A 22931-nucleotide genomic window follows, 5' to 3' on the forward strand; every position below is an offset into this window, starting at 1 on the left:
GTTACTTTCCATTGTTTCAAGCCACATTAAATCGAAACTCTTGATACCGCAGGCTTCCTCGTTCCCACCACTTCTGGTCTCCCTAGCGTGAGGTACAAGGAACTCCCTATTTTTACTCCTAGATAGGTAGAACGATTCTACAACAATAAGATACTTACCTTCCCTCCCGACAAGCCACGAATCCTCATCTAGATGAGGAAAGCACAGCACAGCAGGCTGAGATATTGCTTCCCTGGCCATTGGATTGACGTTTGCTCCCTCTCCTGTTCTTATGCATCTCCCGAGTCTTGGGCTGTCTTGTCCCATCGGACCCCAATCATCTAGGTAGTACCTAATCATTACATTATCCCAAGCTCCCGACTCTGCACAGTCCATCAAAGTTGGACTGTGAATGAATGCATATACCCGCCCTGCCAATTTCGTATTGCATTCCGGCCGCCCAGCTGGCCCCCTACCTCATCTCCCCCGTACCTTACGTATCTTAGTCCCTAGATGCGCCTAGGTATTCCATGCTGGACCCACCATAGCTCGACATTACCACCACTCCTTTGGCCCGCACATCTCGAACCTCCGTTGCATCCATCCCCAAATCGCCAGCAAAGTTAACCCCCGTTGGCTGATCTTCCTTTCACAACCACGGAATTGTGGGCATGACGCGCACCCGGTCCTGATATCCGCAGCGGCCGCGACGCCCGGATTACTTTAAATTCGGTCCTGGTCCACACCTCGAAAACCCCCCTGCTCATACGCAAGCCGCCCGCACTGCCCTTGGCAGCGCAAGCAGCCTGCAGTACGGAGTGCTGCGCCGGCCCCTTCAAATGGCCCATACGCCGGCCTCAACGACTCCGTCGCGTAGTTCCCCGTCCTCACACCTTCATCCTTCCCCCTCGCTGTACGACCGCGACTTCGACGACGATTATTCGGGCGGCCAATCGACACCGATCAGGACGCCCTCTAGATCTTCCAGCAACAACACCGACGGCGACGACAAGGGCGGCAACGAGCTCAATGACGACGTCGACTTTCCCTTTGCAATCCGCAAACCCCTAGAAGTGCATCGCGAAAGGGACACGAAGCTTCCCGGTCTTGGCAATTTCGCCCGACACCATACGGACAGATTCAGAAGCGGCGAGAGGGACGACACCGACGACTACCCCGAAGACGACGACGCTCTCGTGTTAGAGCAAGATCCAGCAGGGATGTCTAGCTGGGCGGGACAGCCCTCCATCAGAGGGAGCTCGGAGGCCATGCGAATGGTGCTCTTGGCCTTTAATACCCTTGGTATCACGTACGTTTGCTAGCGACAACTGCCAATGGGCCTGCCATGCTGACGTGGTCCTGAATGCAGCTTCACGTGGGGAATTGAGATGACATGTACGTCGCTGTGCATCCACTGTCGCTGGACTTCCCATACTAACCCATTCCAACAACAGATTGTACACCATACCTATTGAACCTCGGCCTCACAAAGAGCAACACCTCGCTGGTATGGATCGCAGGACCGTTATCGGGGCTCGTGGTTCAGCCCATTGTAGGAGCCATCGCGGACGAATCCAAGTCGAAATGGGGCAGGCGGCGACCATTCATCGTGGTTGGGTCAATTATCGTTGCAATTAGCCTGCTGACCTTGGGATTCACGAAAGAGATTGTCGAGATCTTCGTTTCGGACAAGGAGACGGCGCGAATCTTCACAATCATCCTGGCGGTGTTGGCCATCTACTTTGTGGATTTCGCCATCAATGCTGGTGCGTCTAAACAATCCTGCACCCAAGTCCATCGTTGGTTTCCCTGCTGACTACGGCACAGTAATGTCTTGCGCACGAAGCCTGATCGTCGACACCCTCCCTATTGAGAAGCAACAGACTGGCGCCGCTTGGTGTAAGTGAAGCTCAGACGCGCATCATCACACCAGGTTGCATCCCGTCCGCTAATCCCCACAAAGCTAGCAGAATGTCAGCGATTGGACACATGCTGGGCTATGGAGCCGGTGCCATCGACCTAGTCGGCATATTTGGAAAGGCAATGGGTGACTCGCAATTCAAGCAGCTCACGCTCATCGCCACTTTCTTGATGCTCTTCTCTTCCGGCGTGACCTGCTGGGCCGTTAACGAGCGGGTCTTGGTGTCGACAAGACACGACCCCCGCAAAGCCACCGGGCGGTTCAAGGTCTTCCGCCAGATTTGGTCAACGCTGCTTCATCTTCCCCCTCGAATCCAGGCGATTTGCTGGGCCCAGTTCTGGTCCTGGATCGGCTGGTTTCCGTTTTTGTTCTACAGCACCACCTGGGTTGGCGAGACGTACTTCCGATACGACGCTCCGGCAGAGGGTAAAGACTCCAAAGATGCCCTGGGCGACATTGGCCGCATCGGCAGTTTGGCGCTGGTCATATACTCGACCATTACCTTCATAGGCGCCTGGCTCCTACCCATGGTGGTCAAATCACCAGACGATGACAACTTCACGGCTCGACCGCCCCAAGCCATTGCGCCATTCCTAGAACGTTTCAACAAGAACAAGCCCGATCTCATGACCGCCTGGATATGCGGCCACCTCATGTTCGCTGCGGCCATGTGCCTGGCCCCCTTTGCGCAAAGCTTCCGCTTCGCAACCTTCCTCGTCGCCTCCTGCGGCTTGTCTTGGACAATCGCCATGTGGGCGCCGACGACCTTCCTCGGCGTAGAGGTAAACAAGCTCAGTGGTGCTCGCGAAGGAGGCGGCAGCGGGACGGCAGCCTACCGCCGCCTATCAAACGACTCCAATATTGAGCTGCCCACGCTCGGCCAGGACCAACCACTCCACCTGGAACATGGCCCGGACGATGGTGGCCAGCAGACCACGTCGTCTACAGGCGAGTTGTCGGGCATCTACTTTGGCATACTCAACATCTACACCACTCTGCCACAATTCATCGGAACCTTCATAAGCACCATTGTCTTCACAATACTAGAGCCGGGCAAGAGTCCTGAGCTTTCAGACGCACCCGAACACGAGCAGCACAACACCGATGGACCCAACGCTATTGCAGTGTGTCTCTTTATCGGTGCCATATGCGCAGTGGTGGCCGCGTTCGCGACGCGAAAGCTCAAGTATCTCTGAGCCTGATGTACGAGTCGGTAAAGAAGAAATAGCACGCGTTTCGTTATTGTACGGGCAAGGGTAGCGTAGGGGATATGGGATGGCGTTACGGAAAGGGGAGAGACCATGTTCTCTCGCATTAGATCATGTGTGGGATAAAGCGTATAGGGCTTTCGTTTCATTTAAGGAATCTCGAGGGCATGGCACATGTCGAGGCTGCCGGCTTTTACTAGACGTAAGGGAGCTATGTTGCTGCACTGCCGCCAGTGAATACACTCGGGGTCATGGATGAATGAGAATATGGGTGGTGTGAATCGCTGTTTTCTTAAGTATTTGTACGTGGAGCTGCTCGCGATGGAGCACGCTGCCAAAGCCCTATGTACAAGTCCGGTCCGTACAGTGAGCGCATGTGTCGACGCTTGCTCAAGGGTATCTCAAATCTCTCGTCGCGCGGATGCGTGCCGAACATCTGTCTCTCTCCCCCCCCCCCCCCCGTCCCTTCCCGTTCTCCTCCTGTTCCTACATTGAAATATTCTAGTGGTGTGCATCGCTCGACGAGTGGTGTTGGTTAAGCGCATCGTCATCGTCATGTGTGTTCTGTACGTCGTCGTCGTCGTCGCGCTTCGAGATCAGTTCACTTATCCTTCTCGTTCTCGTTCTCCGAAACCTTCTCCCACTCGTCCTCGGTGCTCACGCTCGACTGCGTGCCCCCATTCGTGGCATCCTCAGCCCCAGACTCGGCACCGGCGGAAACGGCGGTGCGGTGCTTCAAGTCGGCCGCTTGCTGCTGCTCTGCAGCTGTCTCAACCTGGCTGCTGCCGCCCACGACGCCCTTCCTCCCGCGAGCGCCACCCCTTACCCCTCCGACAACGGCGCTGCCCTCAACCTCGGTGTCGCTATCATCCGTTCCTTGGGTATTGGCTCCTGCCGCGGTGCCTCCTACTCCTCCACCGGCGGATATATCGGTCCCACGCGCCTTCTTGGCCTCTTCCTCTGCGTGCTGTGCCAGCTCGATGACGAACCAGTTAATAGCGTACCAGAGGCCCGCGCTGAGGAAGGAGAGAATGACGAAGTGGATGCTCCAGGTGGCGAGGAGGAGAACGCCGAGGAGGAGCTGGAGCGCGGCAAAGGTTGCGTTGGTTGCGCGGAGGAGAGTCGGTGTTGGGCCTGGGGTGAAGATTGAATCCCAGAGGTTGGTGACGAAGGCCGCCATGATTGATGGGGGAGGGTATTTCGGTGTATATGTTATTTGTGAATGCAAAGGTTTGTCTCCGGCCGCCAAAAGGTTGTACTCGTTTCGCTCGATCGGGTATTCGATTTCGTGGAGTTGATGCGAGGCCTGATGGAGTGAATACTGGCCGCGGTGTGGTGTTTGAAGTGGATGTGATGCTTCGTGGTGGAGTAATTTGCTTTGGGTAAGGAGCTCTGGAGGAGTGGACTCCGTTACGTTCTAGCTTATGGGAGCCACGAAGACGACTAGGGTAAAATTTTCTGTATTTTAGAAATGCAAGACGACGCTCGCGAGGACTTTGTATTTGGCGATGATGCTGTTGTTTCGTTTGGATTTGCAGTCAGACGGCAGAGTCAAGGCGGTAAGAGCGCATAATAAATAGCGTTTCTGGGTTGAGCAACAATTGGGTTGAGGGAGGGGGGCAGGAAAGAGAGGGGTCCCTTCCGGCTGCTTAGGAAGGTCAGGGAAGGTTGTAGGTGATGTAAGGTAAGGTAGGTGCAGGCGAGGTACCATTTGACAACACGCGCGGGTTGTGGCGGGGGTTGGGAGAAGGAGGGGAGAGGGGGAACCGTCAAGATAATGTATCTTTTCTGTTGACCAACAGCAAGCCAGAAGAGACACGGTATTGTCTCTCTCTCTTCCTCTCTCCTTCTAGCTCTCGGAGGAATGGTCGCAACGTGGTCACTCGGTGGTTAACAAATCAGAACAGGTGGCACATTAGAGGACAAGAGGTGACCGTGGCCTTGCGATAGTTGACATCAACGTATTTAGATATTTACGGGGCTGACTGTGGTTGTGAAGAGACAGTGGAGGGTGCAATTTGGAGTCATAAGGTTGCCTGTTAGGCAGAAAGACAGGCAGGTTTCCTCTCTCGGTGTGGTCACGGATTACTCAAGTCAAAGAAGATAGCAGATGCCGTCAAGCAACGCGGAGGGATCGGTCACAGCACGCGGCCCTTCGGAACATGCTTCTTGGACCGTTTCTGTGCGACGCAGCGACAGCAATGGGGCGGCGGGAGGCCGGAATGACCCCTCCATGGCTCAGGAAACGTCACCGTCGCGTTCTTTTTTTCCTGGGGTCGTGGGGTCGTGACCTCTCTAATGCAAAGCTTCAACTGAGCCGAGGCGAGGCGAAGGGGACCTGCTGACCAGCTTATTGGGGTCCGTCGAAGATGAGTTGCGGGGTGAAGCATATAGAGCATCCGCATCCGTACTCAGCGGTAATTTAATATTGACCGCGTCCTGCCAATACACGAGAAGTCAATTCCATCCCTTGATCCGGCACTGCTGCTTGCTTTGCTTGGTCTCTGCAGGCTGCCGTAGGTATGAATGTATTGTATCTTCCATGCGCAAAGTATGTGGTGGGGATCAGTCATCGGCGATAACCGTTGCCGGATTTCGGTTTCACTCTGCGCCAGACACCAAGAACAACTCGCGAGAGTCCCGTCAATGCGGCCGGCCACCACACATAATTCCCATTTTTTACTCTATAGCCTTGGAGACAGCACCCCAAAACTACTTACATTTCCCTTGAGTGACAACTAATACAGACAGCACGCAGGTTATGCAAAGAAAAAGAAAAGAAAGAAAAAAAAGAGCTTAAATCCTTATTGTCAGTGCTGCCGGAAGCAAGTAAGACGGGCTGCATATAGCAGCGCCATTCCTTGCTTGTATCATCGGCCATGGTGTAAGACCGGCGGGAAGAAAAAAATGGAATGACTAACTTGGTGCGCAGGCATCTATTTCTACCTATGTATTGCCCCCTGAAAAGAATGGGGAGCAGAATACATATCTCGACGGAAGAAGAAGGGGCTAGGAGCTGTTTGCCGTATTTACATATGGATATGTATTCGTATGCGTGTCTTCTTCCATAGCCGTCGGAGAATTAGAGCTTGCAGTTAATCTATCTCATTCGCATGGCAGGCCTGTCTGTGTGTGAGATATCGGCCGTCTCAAAGAAAGTAGTGTTAGGTTGTGACTAAGAGAGCAGATCCAAAACAACTGAAATGCCCTTGCCGCCAACGTTCAGGAACCACACGTCGCAAGATGATCCCGGGGTTCCGCCCCCAAATCTGGAACTGAAGGTGCGGGACCGAATAGTTATGGGACCCGATGGATATACCCCTACCTATCCGTATGTTCTTCTAAATCCGTACTGCCGCCGGATTGCTTTTGGTTTTTGATGTACGACGTACCTATCCAACTTCGGGACTGCCCTCACTCAGGTACAACACCTTCCTTGTATCCATTTGCTAACGACTTCCATCGCCCCAAATAAGCAAGAAGGAAATCCTTGAAAGGCAACCTTCCAGTAACCCTGTCTCTGGTTTCCCTTTACCAATCAAATTGGGAAACAATTCCGTTCTCTTCTGGTCGGAGAAGTTGGAGTTTTTTACCCCAATCTCTTACCAGGGTGCGGATACACACTGAGAGAGGTAGGTAGGTGCCTTCCTGCACACGATATCCGGGGAACGTGTGACCGGACCACCCACCTTAGCGCGGAGCACATTGGGAAAGACCTTGGCCAACCTAAGCTGGTCCACCACCGTCCACCACCGGATCGACGACTGACGACCTGCACCGGCAACCAACGCACCACCACCACCGCCGCAACTACCATCATTTACCGCCGTCGCCGTCGCCGCTTCCTCCTCACCACAGAGCCGCAGCGAACGAAATTTCATGACACCCCATGTCGGCCATTTCTGACATGACATGATTGGCCTTGCGAGACCTCTGCTGTCGCCAGCCTTTCTTTGATTCCCTCAACAAAGCATTTCCAATCATCTTCTTTCAGCCAGATACTTCTTTAATCCATTTTACCATACTGTTCTCTGACCCATCTGCGGGTTCACCGAAAAAAAAAAGAACAAGACCAAAACGCGCCTTCCACATCCGAGCCAAGATACCCACGATCGCTTCCTCTGACGACTCACTCCTCACCCCGACAGTACAACATATCACGCCGTTGGGAAACGGGAAAAGCCACGCCATTGTAGCAGTAGCAGCCTACAATACCAATCGACGACAGCTGCCATCGCGATCCGAAGCATGCGCTGAGGCCCCCCGCGATCATGGCCCCAGCCCTGCAGACCAGCGATCCTACGACCCATCAAGCCGCCGAGCCGCATCCGAACGAGGTCGAGCTTCCCTACCACAACGACGTCCCAGGCCATCCTGCCCCCGTTGGCGACGATGGCGTCCCTGATGCTTCGGTAGACCCCTCCGTTGTCATGCGCAAGCTGATGAAGGGCAAGGACAAAGAATGGGATGCTGTCGCGCCCAGCAAGTCGGGAAAGAAGCTGACCCTTCTCGAGTTACCGGTGGACATCTTGCGCTTGATTATTAAGGAGGCAAGTTGAACCGCTATCCAACGTCTTGGTCTGTTCCCCAATACTGACCTTTGCGTTTTCTAGATTACGCACACAAATGACCTTACCTCGCTCGCCTTGACCAACTCGAACCTCCACAATCTCGCGATCCCCCACATCTACTCGAGATTCGACATTGTCTGGCCCGACGCCACCCAGATGACCACGTCCGACTCCAAGAGCGTCGATGCTCTGACCTATGGTCTATCCACAATCTGCCTTGGCAGCTCCTTCGCGCATCGCACCCGCAAGATGCTCAACCCGGGCTACATCCCTACCTACGATTCCAACGTTCGGAGACAGAAGAACGACTACGCCAAATACACGAAAAAGTTCTCATTGGGCAATGGACCACAGGACTGGGTGGCGGAGTACATGATATCCAAGGAGAGCGGCAAGATGCTGGGCACGCTCGTCGCTCTGGCTGTGGAGAAGATGGTCAACCTGGAGTCTTTCGTCTGGGATATGCCGACTGGTGTCCTTTCCGAAATCTTCATGGCTCTGGCATCCATTCCGGAACAGAGCTCGGACGGCGATTCGAAGCTCGAAAAGGTTTGGGTGAGATGGCATGACAACACCGATGGTTCCAGTCCATCGCCATCCTCGAGTCCGCCTCCCCCGATTCCGCCCGTTGTCCCGCCCGGCAGCCACCTCACTACAGTCGGCATCCTGATTCCTTCGGACTCTTCCCATCCGGCACCGCGGGGTGCGATCCCGTATGCGGAAACAAATATCGAATTTCCTACCTTCAGTGTCTTGCCTCCGCTCAAGAGTCTGACTGTTCTCGACATCGACGAACTTGCTTACCTAGACGAGATGGCCATAGCGATCGAAAGATCGCAAGACCGCCTCCAAGAGCTTCGCGTCGGCATATCTCCGAGGGCCGTCTTCAAGGACTTTGTCCAAGCCTGGGATGGGCCCGACTTGCAGCAGATTGATCGGGATGCCAGATGGCCCGGTGAGAGCTCCATTGGCGAGAGGAGACTAGGCGGCGTTTTGGGCGTGCTTGTCGGCCGTATCTATGACATTCGCCGCAAGCCGGCATCGAAATCGAGAGACAAGACCCCTGTTGCGCCATCGCAAGCGACACAACAGTCCAATACCGCGACCCCTGTTGCGGATACCACGGAGACCTCGAATGCTTCGGAACAACCCAACCCGAACGACGAGCCGGAGGCTATGGACGAGGATAGCTCAGTCGAGCCGCTCTTGGTCAATACCGTTGCTCATTCAACGGGAACAACGCATGCCACAGATACCAACAGCGATGATCGAGCACACCAGGAGGAAAACTCACAGCCTGCGAAAGACCAGGCGATCAGCGGCGTGGACCTTGTGGATACATCTTCAGGGGTGCCGAGAAAGAGGCTGGACGGCAAGCTCAAGCTACGATCGCTCGAGCTCGAAAGAGTTCATTTGTCAATTCAAGTCTTCAGCCAGGCCTTCGACTGGACTGTCCTGACCACGTTGACCATACTAGAGTGCGCCCAGCACGATAGTCTCTGGAAGGCATTGCGGAAGCAATTCGCTCCTACTCCTATCGTCAGGCTCGGATCTCATCAACACCAGGGCAGCTCCAAGCAAGCTATGGAGTACCACCTCAACCTCAAGAGCATTCATACGGATATCACTTCGGCATATTTGATCAGCTTTCTCAGAGACACTCTAGCCCCCAACAGTTTAGAGGTCCTCTTCTTGCAGGATCGGAGGCGGCCCAGTGGGCCGCCAGCGGTGACCATAGATCAGATCTTCAAGGGAGTCATCAAGAAGCACCGGGCGAGCCTGCAAAAGATTCTTCTAGATAGTTCAGACCGGAAGCGTAGCAACAGCAATACTGCCCCAGACACCGCTCGTTGGCGCAACTGGGTGCTGCCGACAGACATGTTGCTTTACATGACCAGTGGGCGCATGGTGAGCCTCAGGGAACTCGCCGTTTCCTTACACTTTAAAGACTGGGTAAGTTGTTTCATTTTCATCTGTTTAGTATCTCGGAGCCGTGTGCATCGTATCACGGGTTCATTCAGAAACAATCATGGCCCTCATAACTGCCGTGATGCCCGGGGTTTCCAAAGAAGCAGCATCATAAGAGCTTCCAATGCTGACTACGACCACAGCACACATTCCTTCAGCGCTTGCCGAACACCCCTCAGCTGCGGTCTCTCAACCTACAGCATGTTGCTGACCATATACTCAGCAACTTTGACCCTCGAGAGTTGGCGTTGCAGATGGTGGATATTATCACCCTCCGCCCTGACATTCAGCTCTGTTACGTGGGCATTTCGACCAAGTGCTTCGAGATCCTGGAGAGCAAGCCAGCAGAAGAAAGCGGTGCTTCAACCACGAGTGTCGCGGCTGACCAGGGTGTTGTGGGCCACGAATCTGGAGTCGACGGCGAAGACGATGACGAGGAAGATGAGGTCCCTACGGACGACGACGACACGGCGAGTCAGGTGGATGAGGACACCTCTGAGGAGGAGACTGATGACACCCCGGGGAATGCAGTACATGCAGATGACTCGCAGTCGGAAGCATCTGCGGCGCAAGACTCGGACGACGATGACTCGATGCGAGACGCCGACTACGGCACCTCGCGTCCACGTCTCCGACTCCGTGAGATTCTATTCTATGACGACAAGGTCGCAATATTCAAAGCTCGGCATGGCAGACTGTGATGCAGTCTCTGAAATGGGGCTAGGAAAGAAGCAGTTGATGGGGAGGGGTGTTGGAAGTCCGCCAAAGGAATCATATAGATCAGGCCAAACTTGCGTACAACGGAGACATATGCAAATGGTACAGCGAAACGGTTGAATACCAAGGCGAAGGAGGTTTTGCAAAGTACGTTATCTTGAGGTTTTGGGAGCAGCCTTGTTTTCCCTCCCCCCAGTGGACTAGCCTAGTCGTCTTTTCCTTTACATCGATTGATATCCCCTCCCATGCTGGATAGCAGCGTAGGGAGCTTTGTTAAATCCATCCTTTTCTCTGGAATCTATCTGCCATGGTCCGCAACTCTCTTGTCTGTTGTTTACGTTTGGATCAGTAAAGTCAACCCGGTTTATTTGGTAGAAGGAACGGCATGCTTGTCATCATCTTATCAGTTTCCCACTCTGAAGGGCCCTCACGCCCAAGAGGTGGATGCCATGGTTCTTACTCTCTATCCATCACACTGACCCCGTCTAGTGGCTGACTCTGCAGACGGTTCATGATGCTTTGATACCAGAAAACAGATCTGCGGCAACGGTGCCCCCCGCACAAGCAGGTCTGGACTCCTGTCAAGGGGACATTCGTTATACAGAAACTTTTGCTAATCCGTCTAGGCAGGACAGATACGTGTGAACGACTAGGCTAGATCAAAGACTTGAGGTTTCATAACGTTGGGAACGTTACGTCCAAAGCCCCCCCTGTATTTTTGTTTTTTTTCCCGGTCGTTCTTTTCTCTGCATCTGTTCCACCCGCCCACCGGCGTCTATTTTTTACTCTTGGAGGGATTGGGGGAGATGAGATGAGTATTACAGAGACGAGATAGGCGCAGACCAACGGATAGGGTAGGAAAGGGGAGGGGCGTGTGCCTACGTATGGGACGGACGGAGGTACCTACCGTAGGGTTGGTCGGGAGGAAGGTGTTGTTTCCCTTGTACTCAGGAAACTTGCCACCCTCTTTCTTCAGATGTGAATGCAGATGAGAGGAGAGAGAGGGCATGGGATGTAAGGACGCAAGCAGACCTTGCATGCGTTAGCCGTTTCGTGCCTGCGGGAAGGAGAGGCTAGGGAAGGCAAGAAGCCACCACCACTATCACCGCCACCAGGGAAGCACGGAAGCTGCGTTGGGGTGGAGGAGAGACATCCGACTTTCCGTCTTCCGTGCTGTACGGCGTGGTGTAGCTACTCCCGCATTTGGGAAGTGGATGGATGTGACAAGGGGAGGGGGGGGTATCTGGATAGGTAATGTAGGCGTGGGCCAATCTAATGGTAAATTTGTTTCTTCATATCCCAAGATGAAGCGTTTGGTCGACATCAGGTTTGACTGTTATAGAGTGATATGTTGGACCTGTTGGAGTTGGAGACTACACCAAGCTACATGTGTGTAAGCATGTGACCTCCCCCAAGCCTACGGAATACTAAGATTGCCACTATGCCCTGTCTTTCTTGGAACCAACTTTGGCTTTGTAATTGCTTGGGAATGGGGGGAACCAAGTACCGCGAGTTTCTCATGAGTCCAGGTCAAGAGCTGTGAATGGTCTGATGGAGAGAGGGGAGGGGGTAATGGAGGGTATCTACGGAACTTACCCTGCTGTCACCACACCCACCAATCCCCCTTCTCTCGTTCTAGTCCTAGTCCTAGTCCTACTTCCTCGTCCAATGATGAAGTTCTTCTCCTTGTATACCTTAACCCGGTCTCATGTAAGTGTACAAAAACCGTTGAGGGGAGGTGGGGAGAAAACCCAGAAAAAAAAAGTCCTAAGTCTAAGCTTGATCGAGAGGGGGGATACAGACGTCCATCGATATGAAGGTGGGCAGAACTAGACCCTTTCTCCTTCCCCCTTGGCTGCTTTTACTTCCCCTTCTTCCCGCGGGAAACCGGCGGGTTCGAAAGGGAAGGTAACGTAGGCACCAATGTGAAGTGATGAGGCGAAGTGCAGAAGCCAGAAGTAGGAAGGACTAGATGAGGCAGATCTCTTCTGTTCTGGAAGTATTCTGAACTCCCCCTTCCCTTCATCGCTCCGAGTCTCGGGGGAGATACATTTGCCCTTCTTCATACGCAGCCTCCCCGCCATCCCCGTTGGCTTCGATGTTAGTCACGGAGTACAGGTATCTTTACATGTATACCTGTTGTTAGTTCTGCGGAACCCCTGCGAGAAGCGGAGTTCCAGAGCACCCTCTAGGTAACGATACAACATTCTCGGCCTCCAACAAGCTTAACTGGTCCTAGGCCTGGAGATAGACGGGGAAAGAGAGAGAAAGTGAGGTGGGGGTGGTCGTGGCGGTGATGGCGGTTCGTGGTGGTGGTGGACAAGGGGGCTTGTGCACTGCGGCAGGAAGGAGGAAGAAGCAGGGGAGAAGCAGGTCGAGATGAGTGTATGTGAGTGGGATATCCGTACGGATACAGAGAAGGGTGGGAGAAGGAAAAAAATCAAACCCAAGAACGAGGGAAAGTAGTCAAGCGGTAGGATCGAGATCCTTGCCCTTTTCCCACTGAGACCATGGCGGAGGAAGACCCAAGTGGGATGGGGATGTGGAATTATGGATTGGGATGTACGGATGCTCGAGGAGAAAAGTGATGTTGGGGGTGACGAACGAAGAACTCCCTCTCCTTTCCTTTTTGTCTATGTCGTTACTCCCTACTCTCTCTCTCTCTCTCTCTCTTTCTCAACCTCTTTCGTGTACCCTGCTCATCTCCTTGAGAACGAGTAGATCAATTTACAAGTCATCAAAAACCTACAGCTCGAGGAGACGGGACGACGACATGGAAGCCTAATACAACTTGATCAGTCCAGTCGAAGTCGTCCGACGACGAGGCAGTACCCGTACATAGCTAGAGGAAGTCATTTCGTTTGCATGTTCAACAAGGGGATGCTTACGATTTACCTACTGCCAAGCCGGTAAACCAAATATTGGACAGATGAAGAAGGCCAAGGAGAATGACCTCCCACGTTCAGGGAGTAATACATGGCCTCCATACATGGTCTCCTTGTAGGGCTGCCCTGAACAGTCGTTGTAGACTCCGAGCACTGCAGAGGCGGAGATCCCGCCATATGGATGGCCCTTGACATGCTGTTGCCTTACTTTGGGGACTCCGCAAAGGTAAGTAGCACCGAGAGAATGGGACTGTTAGGACTGCTTGAGCCGGTCAAGGTATCTGAGGATGTGCATCCCGGTCCCAGAAACTTCCCCCTTGGGATGTGGTATTTGAAATATTAAGAGAGGCTGTGGTATCTCTAGGATTGTAATGAAAGGGGTCCTGCTTGCGGTGTAGCCCAAAACCTCATTGCCTGGCACGTAATGAGCAAGGTCGGGACTCGGGGAGAGGTCATTTCCAAACCGGGTCGAGCTTCAGTCAAGACTTTGATAGCTACAGGAGCCCAGAACACGGCCACCCCTTGATCAAGGCTCCTTCGTTTGCCTGCTTCGTCACTGTATGGAAATTGTTTGCAAGGCGGACTTACTGTGCTTGGCCCTTGTTTTTTCCACCCACCGTCTGTTGTATGTTCTCTTATGATAGAGCACCTAGTCCGTAAAGCCGGACCTAGGTCCGTCTGACATGAGCTGTCCCGGGGATGATACAGGTTGGTCGATGAATCCTCCTCATCGACCGGAATGGCGGCATTGTGCGCTGGCTTCGCTGTACCTTGCGCCACCCATCGCTCGACGGATCCTTCCATCTTGGTCTTTCCCCTCCCCCATTTCTTGTCTACACCCTCTCTCTCTCTCCCCCCGCGAAGACTCGCACTCGTTCGTCGGCCCAGCGTTTGGCCCGGACACTAATGGAGCACACCCGCGCTCCGTGAAATCATAATCGAGCCATCGGGATGTTGTTCACCGTCCAAAATAGCAACAAGATAATTCTGGAGCCTAGAATCTGTCATTCCCCTCAATGCCCGGACGATGTGCGGTGGTTGGTCCGTGAGGGCCATAGGATCGACCTCCCTGCGCAGGTCACCGCCTCGTTACCACCGGGACCCCAGCCACAGTTTTGGCAGGATCGCGTGCATACCGCTCAAGCCACGCTCGCGGACCCAGAGAGCGATTATGGAGTTGAGGTTGGCCAGCTCGGGGTCGGGCTGAGGTGAGAAGAGATATCTAGGACACACAAGGCTGACTTTTCCCCCTTCGTGAGACGGGCTTTTGAGATGTGGGACACACAGAAGGCTCACGTACATTCTTCCATGTCGTGCCCTTTGATACACATCGTGCTTCCAAATCGTGACTGCCGCCAGAGGCGGGGGCGTCCGGCTTACCAACCCGTGACGGCGACAACAAGACGCTTCAGCATTGTACGCATACTGCGAATGCAAAGCTTCAAGATCGGATATTTTCGCCGCTAGTCCCTCGGACGTTCGCCGCTTCCAAGTTGAGGCATGCCAGGTCGTCCACCACCGTCAGCCACAATGCATCAGTCGTCTAGCCCTACAAGCCGTGCGCCCCCTTACCAATTCCCCGGACGGCCGTATGGTAGACCGCCCACGAGGTCCGGAGGACCTGAGGCGAGACCAAGTGCTCCGAGTCACATCGGCGTATGAGCCGATTCGGCCACATCCACGGGGTTAATCTGAAAGTCCGACCGCGAACGCAAGAAGGTACCTATCGGTGCTGCGATAGCCAAAGTTGTCCTGTGGTGTCTGAAGATGCTGACCTGTTGTCTACGAGAGTTCCTTGCTGACACTCGTAACGCGCTTGCCGAACTTATTTTCGTTGATTATAGCGATGGGCACATTCATCTGACTTGACCACCGCCATGATTTGTCTGGAGATAATGATAGAAAACAGATGCCATGCGTCGATAATGTCCGAGGTTGGCACTGCAATTCCAGTCTATCTTCGTTTCCACACATAAACGCCGCATCGAGTCGTCGGCGGAGGGCACCGACTACAAGTGGTCAGATGCCGCCACCACAACTGGCTGGCCAGACACATGCTGTGCATCGAAGAAAGCGCGACAACCATACGAGCTAAGTGCGCCATTGCAAGCGGGTGGTGCGTCGCCAAGTTGATCGATCTCTCGACATCAGGAGGGGGGCGTGCCTCTGGCACGTCTTGATCATGCCCTCGTAGGGCGCTTGGTGCGAGACGTTGAATCCTCCCGATGAGCCAAATCATCCATGCTCGCATGAACCTGATTAAAGGCGTTCGGGATGGATCGCGCCGTTACATTTCACGACCAGAAGCCACGCAGGCCAGGCCAGGCCCGGTCAGATTGTAACAATGTTTTTTTTTTTCGCACTTTTGCGGGGTTTTGGGTGAAGGCGATTGGCAGGTTCGGGTTGATATATCAGGTCCCGCCATACCAAAGTGCCAAAAGAGTCGTAAGCAGAGTGGACTTGGACATCCGTACAGAGTGCAAAAGTAATAATTCGTTAAAGTCCCCATAGTAGGGAAGGAGCCAGGGTCTAACCAACGATCGTGGATAATGTGGTGTGTCTGTCTACTCGTCTGCGGCACAGCCGCAGCATCTCAAGTCCACAGGGCAACTGGATGTAACAGTGCTGGGCCACGTCGAGCGTGCAGATGACGGCCATATGTCAATTTGGATCTAGTGCTTCAGCTCATCTTTTGACAAGGGGTGTGCTGCAAGACGCAGTCTTTCCGTTTGAGAGTGTACGGGCGAGCGTATACTGTTTTGGAACCTGACGCTGCATGTCAGACTTTGGAGCAACCCAAGACGCAGATGAAGAGCGGTCGGTCCCTCGTAGGGCTGGGAGGAACGCTTGGGGGCGGCAGCGGAAGGATTCTGAGTGTGTCTAATGGCCAGTATGTACGAGTGTACGGAGAAGAGTTCCGTTGGTCAAAGGTGTAAGCGTAAAATACGTGACGAGGGCGTATCCGTGCGGCCACGTACAAATGTCCCGTCTGCCTGGCCAGCCACGGTACCGGCTGGTCTACGAACAGACCATGACGTCGTGGGGGAAGTACTCGAATTTGGCGTTAGTCGGATATCTCTTTGCCAAAAAAATTGTCGGATCGAAGCCATTCGGGTACAAAACAGCGACTCTTCGTGATAGTTACAGTTTGAGAATTTGAAGGTACTTGAATCTTGGATGAAGTCGAGGCGGCGAAAGTCGTGCCGCCCCTCCGCATATCTTGTCGACGAATCGGCAGGAAGAACACGCGGCTTTTCTGGCTGCGCTCGTGAATACGCAGAGCAAACCAGAAGAGGCAGTTCAACCCTTTTCCCACCATGAGCATGCAGTCTGTCGTGTGGTGTGACCTATGCGTCTCGTGCAGGCAGCCCTAAATCGCTCCGCCCTACAGGGCCAGAAGACGTCGGGTACTCGGCGTACGCAAGAACACCTGGCTGTTTCCAGCCATTCTGTGAGGTCTGTGAAGCCGCAATGATATTGGCGGCGTTTGACCTAGAGACGCCATGGTTTGAGGCACGGCGCCGCCATTATCGCATTTCTAATCTGCTTACATATAACGACGAGCGCCCGCAACTCAGCCTATGATGTCTGTGCTGCCGCGAAAATTCCGGAGGTCGGCCGAGGGTTAGAAGAGCTATTGGTGGTTGGGCGTGGCCTCAAACCTGAATCTTCCAGTAAACGCCCGCGTCTTGGTTTCAATGTGAGCCTTCAGGGCATTAGAGCTCATTCGAGCCTTCATAAGGTCGGAGATTTCGACAGCCGGCCGGCGACTTTGACCTGGTCGAGGTGAATCCGGGGTAAGAGGCACAGTCCTCCCCCCATCGGCCAAGCATTCCGAAGAGTCGATCAGGCTAACAGTAAGGTTTTCGTTGAAAGACTGTGTCATTTGGCTGGGATTTGGTGGACCTTGTAGCATCATAGATTCGAACCCCTTGGAGTAACATGGCAGATTTGGTAATTTGCGCATAGAGGCCGTTTCTGGCAAATCATCAGGAGAAAGTCATGATCTGATCCCCCAAGAAGTCTGGGAAATGCAAAACCCCGAAGAGTCGGTGACGCTAACAATTTTAAGGTAGCAGACGAGCGCCATTTCCATCTCTTTGCAGCTCCGTGTCGCAGTTGTATGTGGGAGGGCGGAGAGAATCTCAATCAAAGTGGGATTCTGTGGTGCACACTGCACGCATGTGGGTTTCTTGGTCGGCGGGGATGTTCACAGGGCAGTGTTGTATGCCGCGTGCCGTGTGCTGTAGAACAACGGGGAACATGAGGAGTCCATAAAACACCCCCAGCCCGGTGGGCTGCAGCCGCGTGAGCTGAGAAGAGCAAGATGCGAAGGTGCAAGACACTTCTGTAATTTCTCTGGCGAAATTTCTCGGGCCCGGAATATGAAACGCAATAGTAAGCAGTACGTTGTCCTGTGAGGGTTTTCATTTCGTGAATGTTCGTGGGTGGCAGCGTCGTCGGTGCAACCGTACAGTGAGGGCCCCTGACCTCGCGTGCCGAGTGCTCTCGGCAATGTTTGTTTTTACGACCTGGTAACCTCGGCCTTTTCCTCATTGAGTAGTTTACGACGGATTAACTGCCAGGTCGTGCACTGTGTTCGTTGCTTTTGAAGGGTCGTCCCAAGGGGTCCATCAAGCTGGCCATCCATACTGTCGGAGCTTGGGGGCGAGTCCCGAGATTTTGGAGCTCACTCGTCCGTGGCCTGCCGCATGAGCAGTGAGCTGTTCAAAAGTAAAAGTGCCAGGCAACCCTGGTCGTGTCGTCTGGTCTCCATTTTGATGGGCAGCCACCAACGTGGCAGTCGTTTCTTCACGTACTTCAGGGGGTCAGGATGCTAACTGCACTCGCGTCATTGCTGCTTGGGGGGTGAGCTTCTGCTGTGTATTCGTGGTGATTCGGGTTATCCGTAGGGATACAGCCAGTCCGGGTCGGGTACGGAGTGGTTATTGCAACCTTGCTCAATGTGAATCCGTTGGACTCGGACTTGGCATTCGTTGAGCAATACTCCGTATGATGATGAAAGCTAGACTTCAATCGTCGACAGCCAGAACTCAGGCGTGGGGAGCCAGCGGTGAGGCCGAGATTTACATCGCTCGCCACAATCGGTAAGTTGGCGATGTCTCCTTCTGAGAGTGACAGGTGTTCCCTTAGCTTCTAAGAGTCCACGCTGATGACGAGTTTGGGGCGTGGGTAAGAATGCAGCGGTCCCAAGACTGAATTCAAGCGTAACATTGCAGCTTGTCGTTCATCGACTCGAACTTGTGTTGGACCTCAAGATTCGTCCAAAGTTTCGCAGTCTTTCCCAGTCTGGCAACTCGTAAATCTGGCCAACGATTGTCCGACCGTCATCTTCGATCTTTCCCGCTTCTTGCGTCTTCCATGCGCATGCGTACATCTCACATCATCAGCGCAATGATCCCCGATGACTGTGGGAGTGATGAGAACTCAAAACGTCGTATGTGGTGCTCTTCCGCTCTCACAGGCATGGGTCTCGCGAGTAAACAATCACTTCCGTCAAAAATGCTTATTGTATTTGCATCTGGTAAAGGCTCCGAATTTGAAGGGTTTCAACAACCTGTCATCGGACCCAAGCCAATGGTTTCGCAGCTTGTCGCCGATTCGGCCCCTGTGCTTCCTTGGCCGACAGGTAACATCTGGCCGTTAGCACGGCTTCACCCTGCGGCATTCTTCTATCCCTCTCGATTTGAGTTTCTCAGCTTCTGCGGTCATCACATTGTGTCCGAACGCTTTTCTTTTGGGCGGCAAATTAATGAGCCACCGGGGATCGATCTCGTGGCTCGAATGCTGTCCACTGCTTTACTTGTAGACACACACATGCGCGCCATGGACCAGGCCGCATGGTGCAAAGAGATGAGCCAGATATGAGCCAGAGACGATTGGCTGAAATAAACGCTGACCGTCAATGCCATCGGATGTTTCCACCGAGCAAGGTGTGATATGGGTCGGTGTTTTGTGATCCAAAAGCCAGGGAATCATAATCCTAGCATCCGTAAAGATGCTTCGGATATGGTACTGTGTAGCCAAGGAGGAAGCTAGAGTTGGTGAAAACAATATGGTCACCAATACCAACCCAACCCAACCCAACCCCGAAGTCTAAGCCTTGTGGGATCAATATCGCAATAGCAGGGACTTTCCCGGCAACGTCGACGATGGGTTGCACATCGTGGGCTGCTCGCTGTATGACTTAAGCTCTCGGTACCCGTCTAATGTGTCAGTCGGGAGACCTCCGCTTGGAATGTGTGGCTCATCTCATAGCCTGAGCTCGTTGCTGATGTGAGTAGGGTGACTGGCGTTAGTACTGTCCACAAGCCCGGGCCTTAATAGGGCCGCACTTCGTCCGAAGGTGTAGCTCTGGGGGGTCCAGCTCGAAGCGGCCTAAGAGCGACGATCGTGTTTTGCGTCTCAAGGCAGCAACAAAATGCACATTGGACCAGCTGGCCCTAGGTCTCTCCGTCTAATTTAGAATATGCAGCACTTTCGGGGCGCCAACCAAGCGGCTTGAAATGTTGCCGGGCGTCAGATGCATTTCGATCACGACGGAAACCAGCCGCTACATGAAGGCATTGGTGTAAGACCACGGATGGCCACTGGAGTGACTTGAAACAGCGATGAGCGGCGAGGGCTTGCGACAGGTGGAATGTCGCCAATGGTGACAGTCGACGTTGGCTCAAGTGAGAGTGGCGTCAAGACTCGTGGGTGAGGTGTTCCAGAGGGACGGACAGCTCACAGTATGCGGGTATGGTAAATAGCTACAATAACGCTGGTGGTGGTGGTGGTGGGACTGTATGAGTGCTTTTAGAACTCTAGAGTCGAGTTGGAGAAGCAGTTGTGCGATGCGAGGACCCTTTGTTGCGGCGGTTGAGTTGTACCGCTGCAGATGTGCTGTCTGCTGACGGCCAAGCAACACCCTTCATCGGCAATGATGTGCATCGTCCTGTCACTCAATGAGACTGGGCCGACGACAAATGTTGTTTGAAGGCTCTTCCCCACAAGTTGGAGATGATGACATGGCGTCGATTCGAGGGGGACTTTTGTCGGCTGTTGAGCGGTAGAAGCTTAGGGAGGACGACGGCGCATCTGATGAACGCCCGCGAGAAAGAGCTTGAGAAGGGCACTGCAAAACCGAAAGACCAAGCCACGCCCCGAGTTCCCGGGCGAGCCCTGTCCGTGATTTAGTTTAGTGAGCTTCGAAACTGAGTTGGGTAATGCTAGGAGCAGGTAGCGCGGCAACGATGCGGTAGGCCTAAGGCTCAGTGTCTCCTCATCCCAGCCCTAAAGGGCGTCAAGGTGCGGGCGACGGCGTCATGTGCAGTCTGTTAGTGCGTCGGGAAGTGACCGAGGTGCGATTTGGGCGAAAGACGTTGACTGAGTAGAGTGACGAGCTAGACGTGGTCAGGGCCAAAGGGCGCCCCATGATTCGGACAACAAGCGACTGAGGACGCTGACGCTGAGGAGACGAGATGATCAACTACTGCGTAGACAGCCGAGCTGGACTGACAGGCTTGACGAGGTGCAGAAGGATGAAGCGCAGCCAAGGACTGTAGAGAAGACTCTGCCTAGAGGCGATGCAAACATGCGAGAATAGCGGCGATGTGATGGGCGGGGGCCGGAGCCTTGTCGTCGCGATGGCAGTGCAGCGGAGTCATCTGTATCCGTACGGATACTGATAGTGCGGTGAAGGCAACCTCGAAACGTTTTCCATTCCAACGACTTGGATTTTCTTCGCTTGCTCAGGTTGCCGATGGCTGAGTGAAGCGATTGGGCGGCTTGGATGACTGGTCGTGCGTGCTCTGTACGAAGATCCGTACGAAGCCCAGTGGGAAAGATGCAACTGTATCTGTTTTCGTATAGACACTCCCACCGGGACCTCAACCAGTGTGGTAAGGACGATACGACGGGAGGTACTTCGTACCTTAGCCAACGTTGACCGGGGAGGGGTGGGTGTGACTGTAAGCCGTTGACGTTACCGGGCCTGCCCTTGCTGCTTTGGATCTTGACGACTGCCTAAGATACCTGGCCTGGCCTGGCCTCGCCCATCCGCACCAAGATCTCGGGACCGGACGAGGTCAAAGCCAGCCGGCGTCTGGCAGTAGCCACCCAGGGGGTAGTCTGCCGGCGGGAGAGAAATTGGAAGGGAGATGGGGGTTGAAGACTGTCAGTGCCTGAGGTGAATGAGCCTTGCCAAACGCAGCTGCATCGCTGAGAGGTGGGTTTGCGTCCGTACTCCGTACGCAGTAGGTGTGGTCTGTGCACCCCTTCCGCTTCTGAGCACCCAGTAAGTATCCTTACTCCGCGTGTATTGACCAGCGGAGCGGCGGCGGCAGGCAATTTCCAACTTCCATGTCCAACTTCCACCTCTCGAATCGCAGGTTCAAGGTTGTCACTGCTCAGGCCAGCAAGGTGTACGGAGTACGTATCCGTATACCGAGACCGGATGCCTTAGGTAAGCCCAGTGAAGTGCTCAGTACCTATCCGTACTTGCTCATAGATCCACTTGGAAGTCGGACTTAGCCCCGTTCAGCACGGTCTGTCGATCAGAAGCTGACCTAAGCACCTCGAGCACGCACGGCACACTGCTTGGCATGGCAGCAAGCTGGGGTTGTTGACCTTCATCTGACATCAATGGGAGAACGATGTTCGAAGTATCTGTACAGAGTAGACATCCAGAGGTGTCCACAATGTAAGATGATGATGAGATAGAAACACCAACGGAGTTGTTGCAGAGAAGCTCGTCAGAACGGAATGAGCTTCTGTCAATTGCATCAAGCTGAATTGATAGGCGGCCTCGAATAATTCAGCCCAACTCGGCCACGGCAGCAGCAACGGCCCCCGGAGCAGAAAATTCCCGTAAGACCTAGAAAAGCAAAAAGGAAACTCACTCATCGTCTGACTGGATGTCTCCAAAAGAAACTCGATACAAGGTGCAACCACGGAAGGCAGAGTACACGGTATATCCGTACCTAGTAGGTGATGACGGGTTAGGCTCAGGCAGGAGATTGGTCAAATAAGCCGAGACGCCCGAGTTCCTCACCTCATCTCACCACCTTACCTTGGGGAATTTGGGCACGAGTCACTATTTTGTCTTACGGATATTTACAGTGTGGCGTCCAGGTCGGTCTGGGAAACGTTATTGGCTTGTGTCTCTATGCTGACGCCTGACGGACGCTATGTGGTCGTCCCGCGCGGGAGAACTTCCCAGATCCATGCCTTCCATTTGTTACCTTGATCATAAGGGAAGGAATGCATTTGTCGCCGCCCAACGACTTCCATCAAGTTTTGTCATGGCCGAGGTACCTTGCTCAGGTCGTCCGACCTCCCGCTCCTGGAAAACCAAGAAGAAAAGAAAGTTGTCCCAATTTTGGAAAGACGAACAAGTGATTAGAAGGAGGTCGGGAAATAGAAGAGAGCGGCAGACGAAAAACAGAACAGAAGCCAATTATTGACACACCCAAGACACCCACCCACATCTTGGACGTGTGTTGAACTTGGGACTTTGACATTGAACAGCAAAACGCCTAGCGCACGTAGCGCACACACTGCGGCTACCCTGGCGCAGACATCTCACACGCTCGTCTAACCTTCTAAACCGAGCCATTGCAGGTCCCATTTGCCGCTGCGGTACCGGTCGGATTGGAGGTGGTCCTAATCTAAGGTATTG

At 53.7% G+C, this 22931-nt stretch overlaps 5 protein-coding genes across 5 annotated transcripts; 3 read left to right on the forward strand and 2 right to left on the reverse strand.

Annotated features, from left to right (window-relative positions):
- The first annotated feature begins 355 nt into the window (after window positions 1–355).
- Window positions 356–3569, forward strand: BDP55DRAFT_659577 (sucrose transporter). The gene is made up of 5 exons (XM_060574554.1): window positions 356–1288; window positions 1349–1374; window positions 1434–1745; window positions 1807–1878; window positions 1943–3569. Exons 1-5 carry the CDS (start codon window positions 819–821, stop codon window positions 3094–3096), a joined length of 2034 nt encoding a protein of 677 aa, XP_060431512.1. The 5' UTR covers window positions 356–818; the 3' UTR covers window positions 3097–3569.
- A 140-nt stretch (window positions 3570–3709) lies between these two features.
- On the reverse strand, window positions 3710–4288 carry BDP55DRAFT_549142 (ER protein Pkr1-domain-containing protein; the record flags this gene model as incomplete). Its single annotated transcript, XM_060568905.1, has 3 exons — window positions 3710–3811; window positions 3884–3996; window positions 4027–4288. 3 exons carry the CDS (start codon window positions 4286–4288, stop codon window positions 3710–3712), a joined length of 477 nt encoding a protein of 158 aa, XP_060431513.1.
- Window positions 4289–7201: 2913 nt separating this feature from the next.
- On the forward strand, window positions 7202–10479 carry BDP55DRAFT_88007 (F-box domain-containing protein). Its single transcript, XM_060581288.1, has 3 exons — window positions 7202–7658; window positions 7722–9632; window positions 9791–10479. Exons 1-3 carry the CDS (start codon window positions 7380–7382, stop codon window positions 10346–10348), a joined length of 2748 nt encoding a protein of 915 aa, XP_060431514.1. The 5' UTR covers window positions 7202–7379; the 3' UTR covers window positions 10349–10479.
- A 6112-nt stretch (window positions 10480–16591) lies between these two features.
- On the reverse strand, window positions 16592–17307 carry BDP55DRAFT_88110 (uncharacterized protein). The gene is made up of 2 exons (XM_060581289.1): window positions 16912–17307; window positions 16592–16842 (listed from the first exon to the last, which is right to left on the reverse strand). Exons 1-2 carry the CDS (start codon window positions 17214–17216, stop codon window positions 16824–16826), a joined length of 324 nt encoding a protein of 107 aa, XP_060431515.1. The 5' UTR covers window positions 17217–17307; the 3' UTR covers window positions 16592–16823.
- A 1324-nt stretch (window positions 17308–18631) lies between these two features.
- On the forward strand, window positions 18632–19138 carry BDP55DRAFT_630456 (uncharacterized protein; the record flags this gene model as incomplete). The annotated part of the gene is made up of 1 exon (XM_060572150.1): window positions 18632–19138. The coding sequence occupies one exon, from the start codon at window positions 18632–18634 to the stop codon at window positions 19136–19138; it is 507 nt and encodes a 168-aa protein (XP_060431516.1).
- Window positions 19139–22931: the final 3793 nt, after the last annotated feature.

This window comes from Colletotrichum godetiae (genome assembly GCF_030913485.1).
Source record: "Colletotrichum godetiae strain CBS 193.32 chromosome Unknown BDP55scaffold_14, whole genome shotgun sequence".
In the NCBI taxonomy this organism is placed as follows: Eukaryota; Fungi; Ascomycota; class Sordariomycetes; order Glomerellales; family Glomerellaceae; genus Colletotrichum; species Colletotrichum godetiae.

Coding starts and splice junctions, on each gene's coding strand:
- BDP55DRAFT_88007 (XM_060581288.1), top strand. CDS start 7,380: ATGGCCCCAGCCCTGCAGACCAGCGATCCTACGACCCATCAAGCCGCC. Junction 7,659..7,721: donor TGCGCTTGATTATTAAGGAG/GCAAGTTGAACC, acceptor TGCGTTTTCTAG/ATTACGCACACAAATGACCT. Junction 9,633..9,790: donor CCTTACACTTTAAAGACTGG/GTAAGTTGTTTC, acceptor CTACGACCACAG/CACACATTCCTTCAGCGCTT.
- BDP55DRAFT_659577 (XM_060574554.1), top strand. CDS start 819: ATGGCCCATACGCCGGCCTCAACGACTCCGTCGCGTAGTTCCCCGTCC. Junction 1,375..1,433: donor GTGGGGAATTGAGATGACAT/GTACGTCGCTGT, acceptor TTCCAACAACAG/ATTGTACACCATACCTATTG. Junction 1,746..1,806: donor GGATTTCGCCATCAATGCTG/GTGCGTCTAAAC, acceptor ACTACGGCACAG/TAATGTCTTGCGCACGAAGC.
- BDP55DRAFT_88110 (XM_060581289.1), bottom strand. CDS start 17,216: ATGCGCAAATTACCAAATCTGCCATGTTACTCCAAGGGGTTCGAATCT.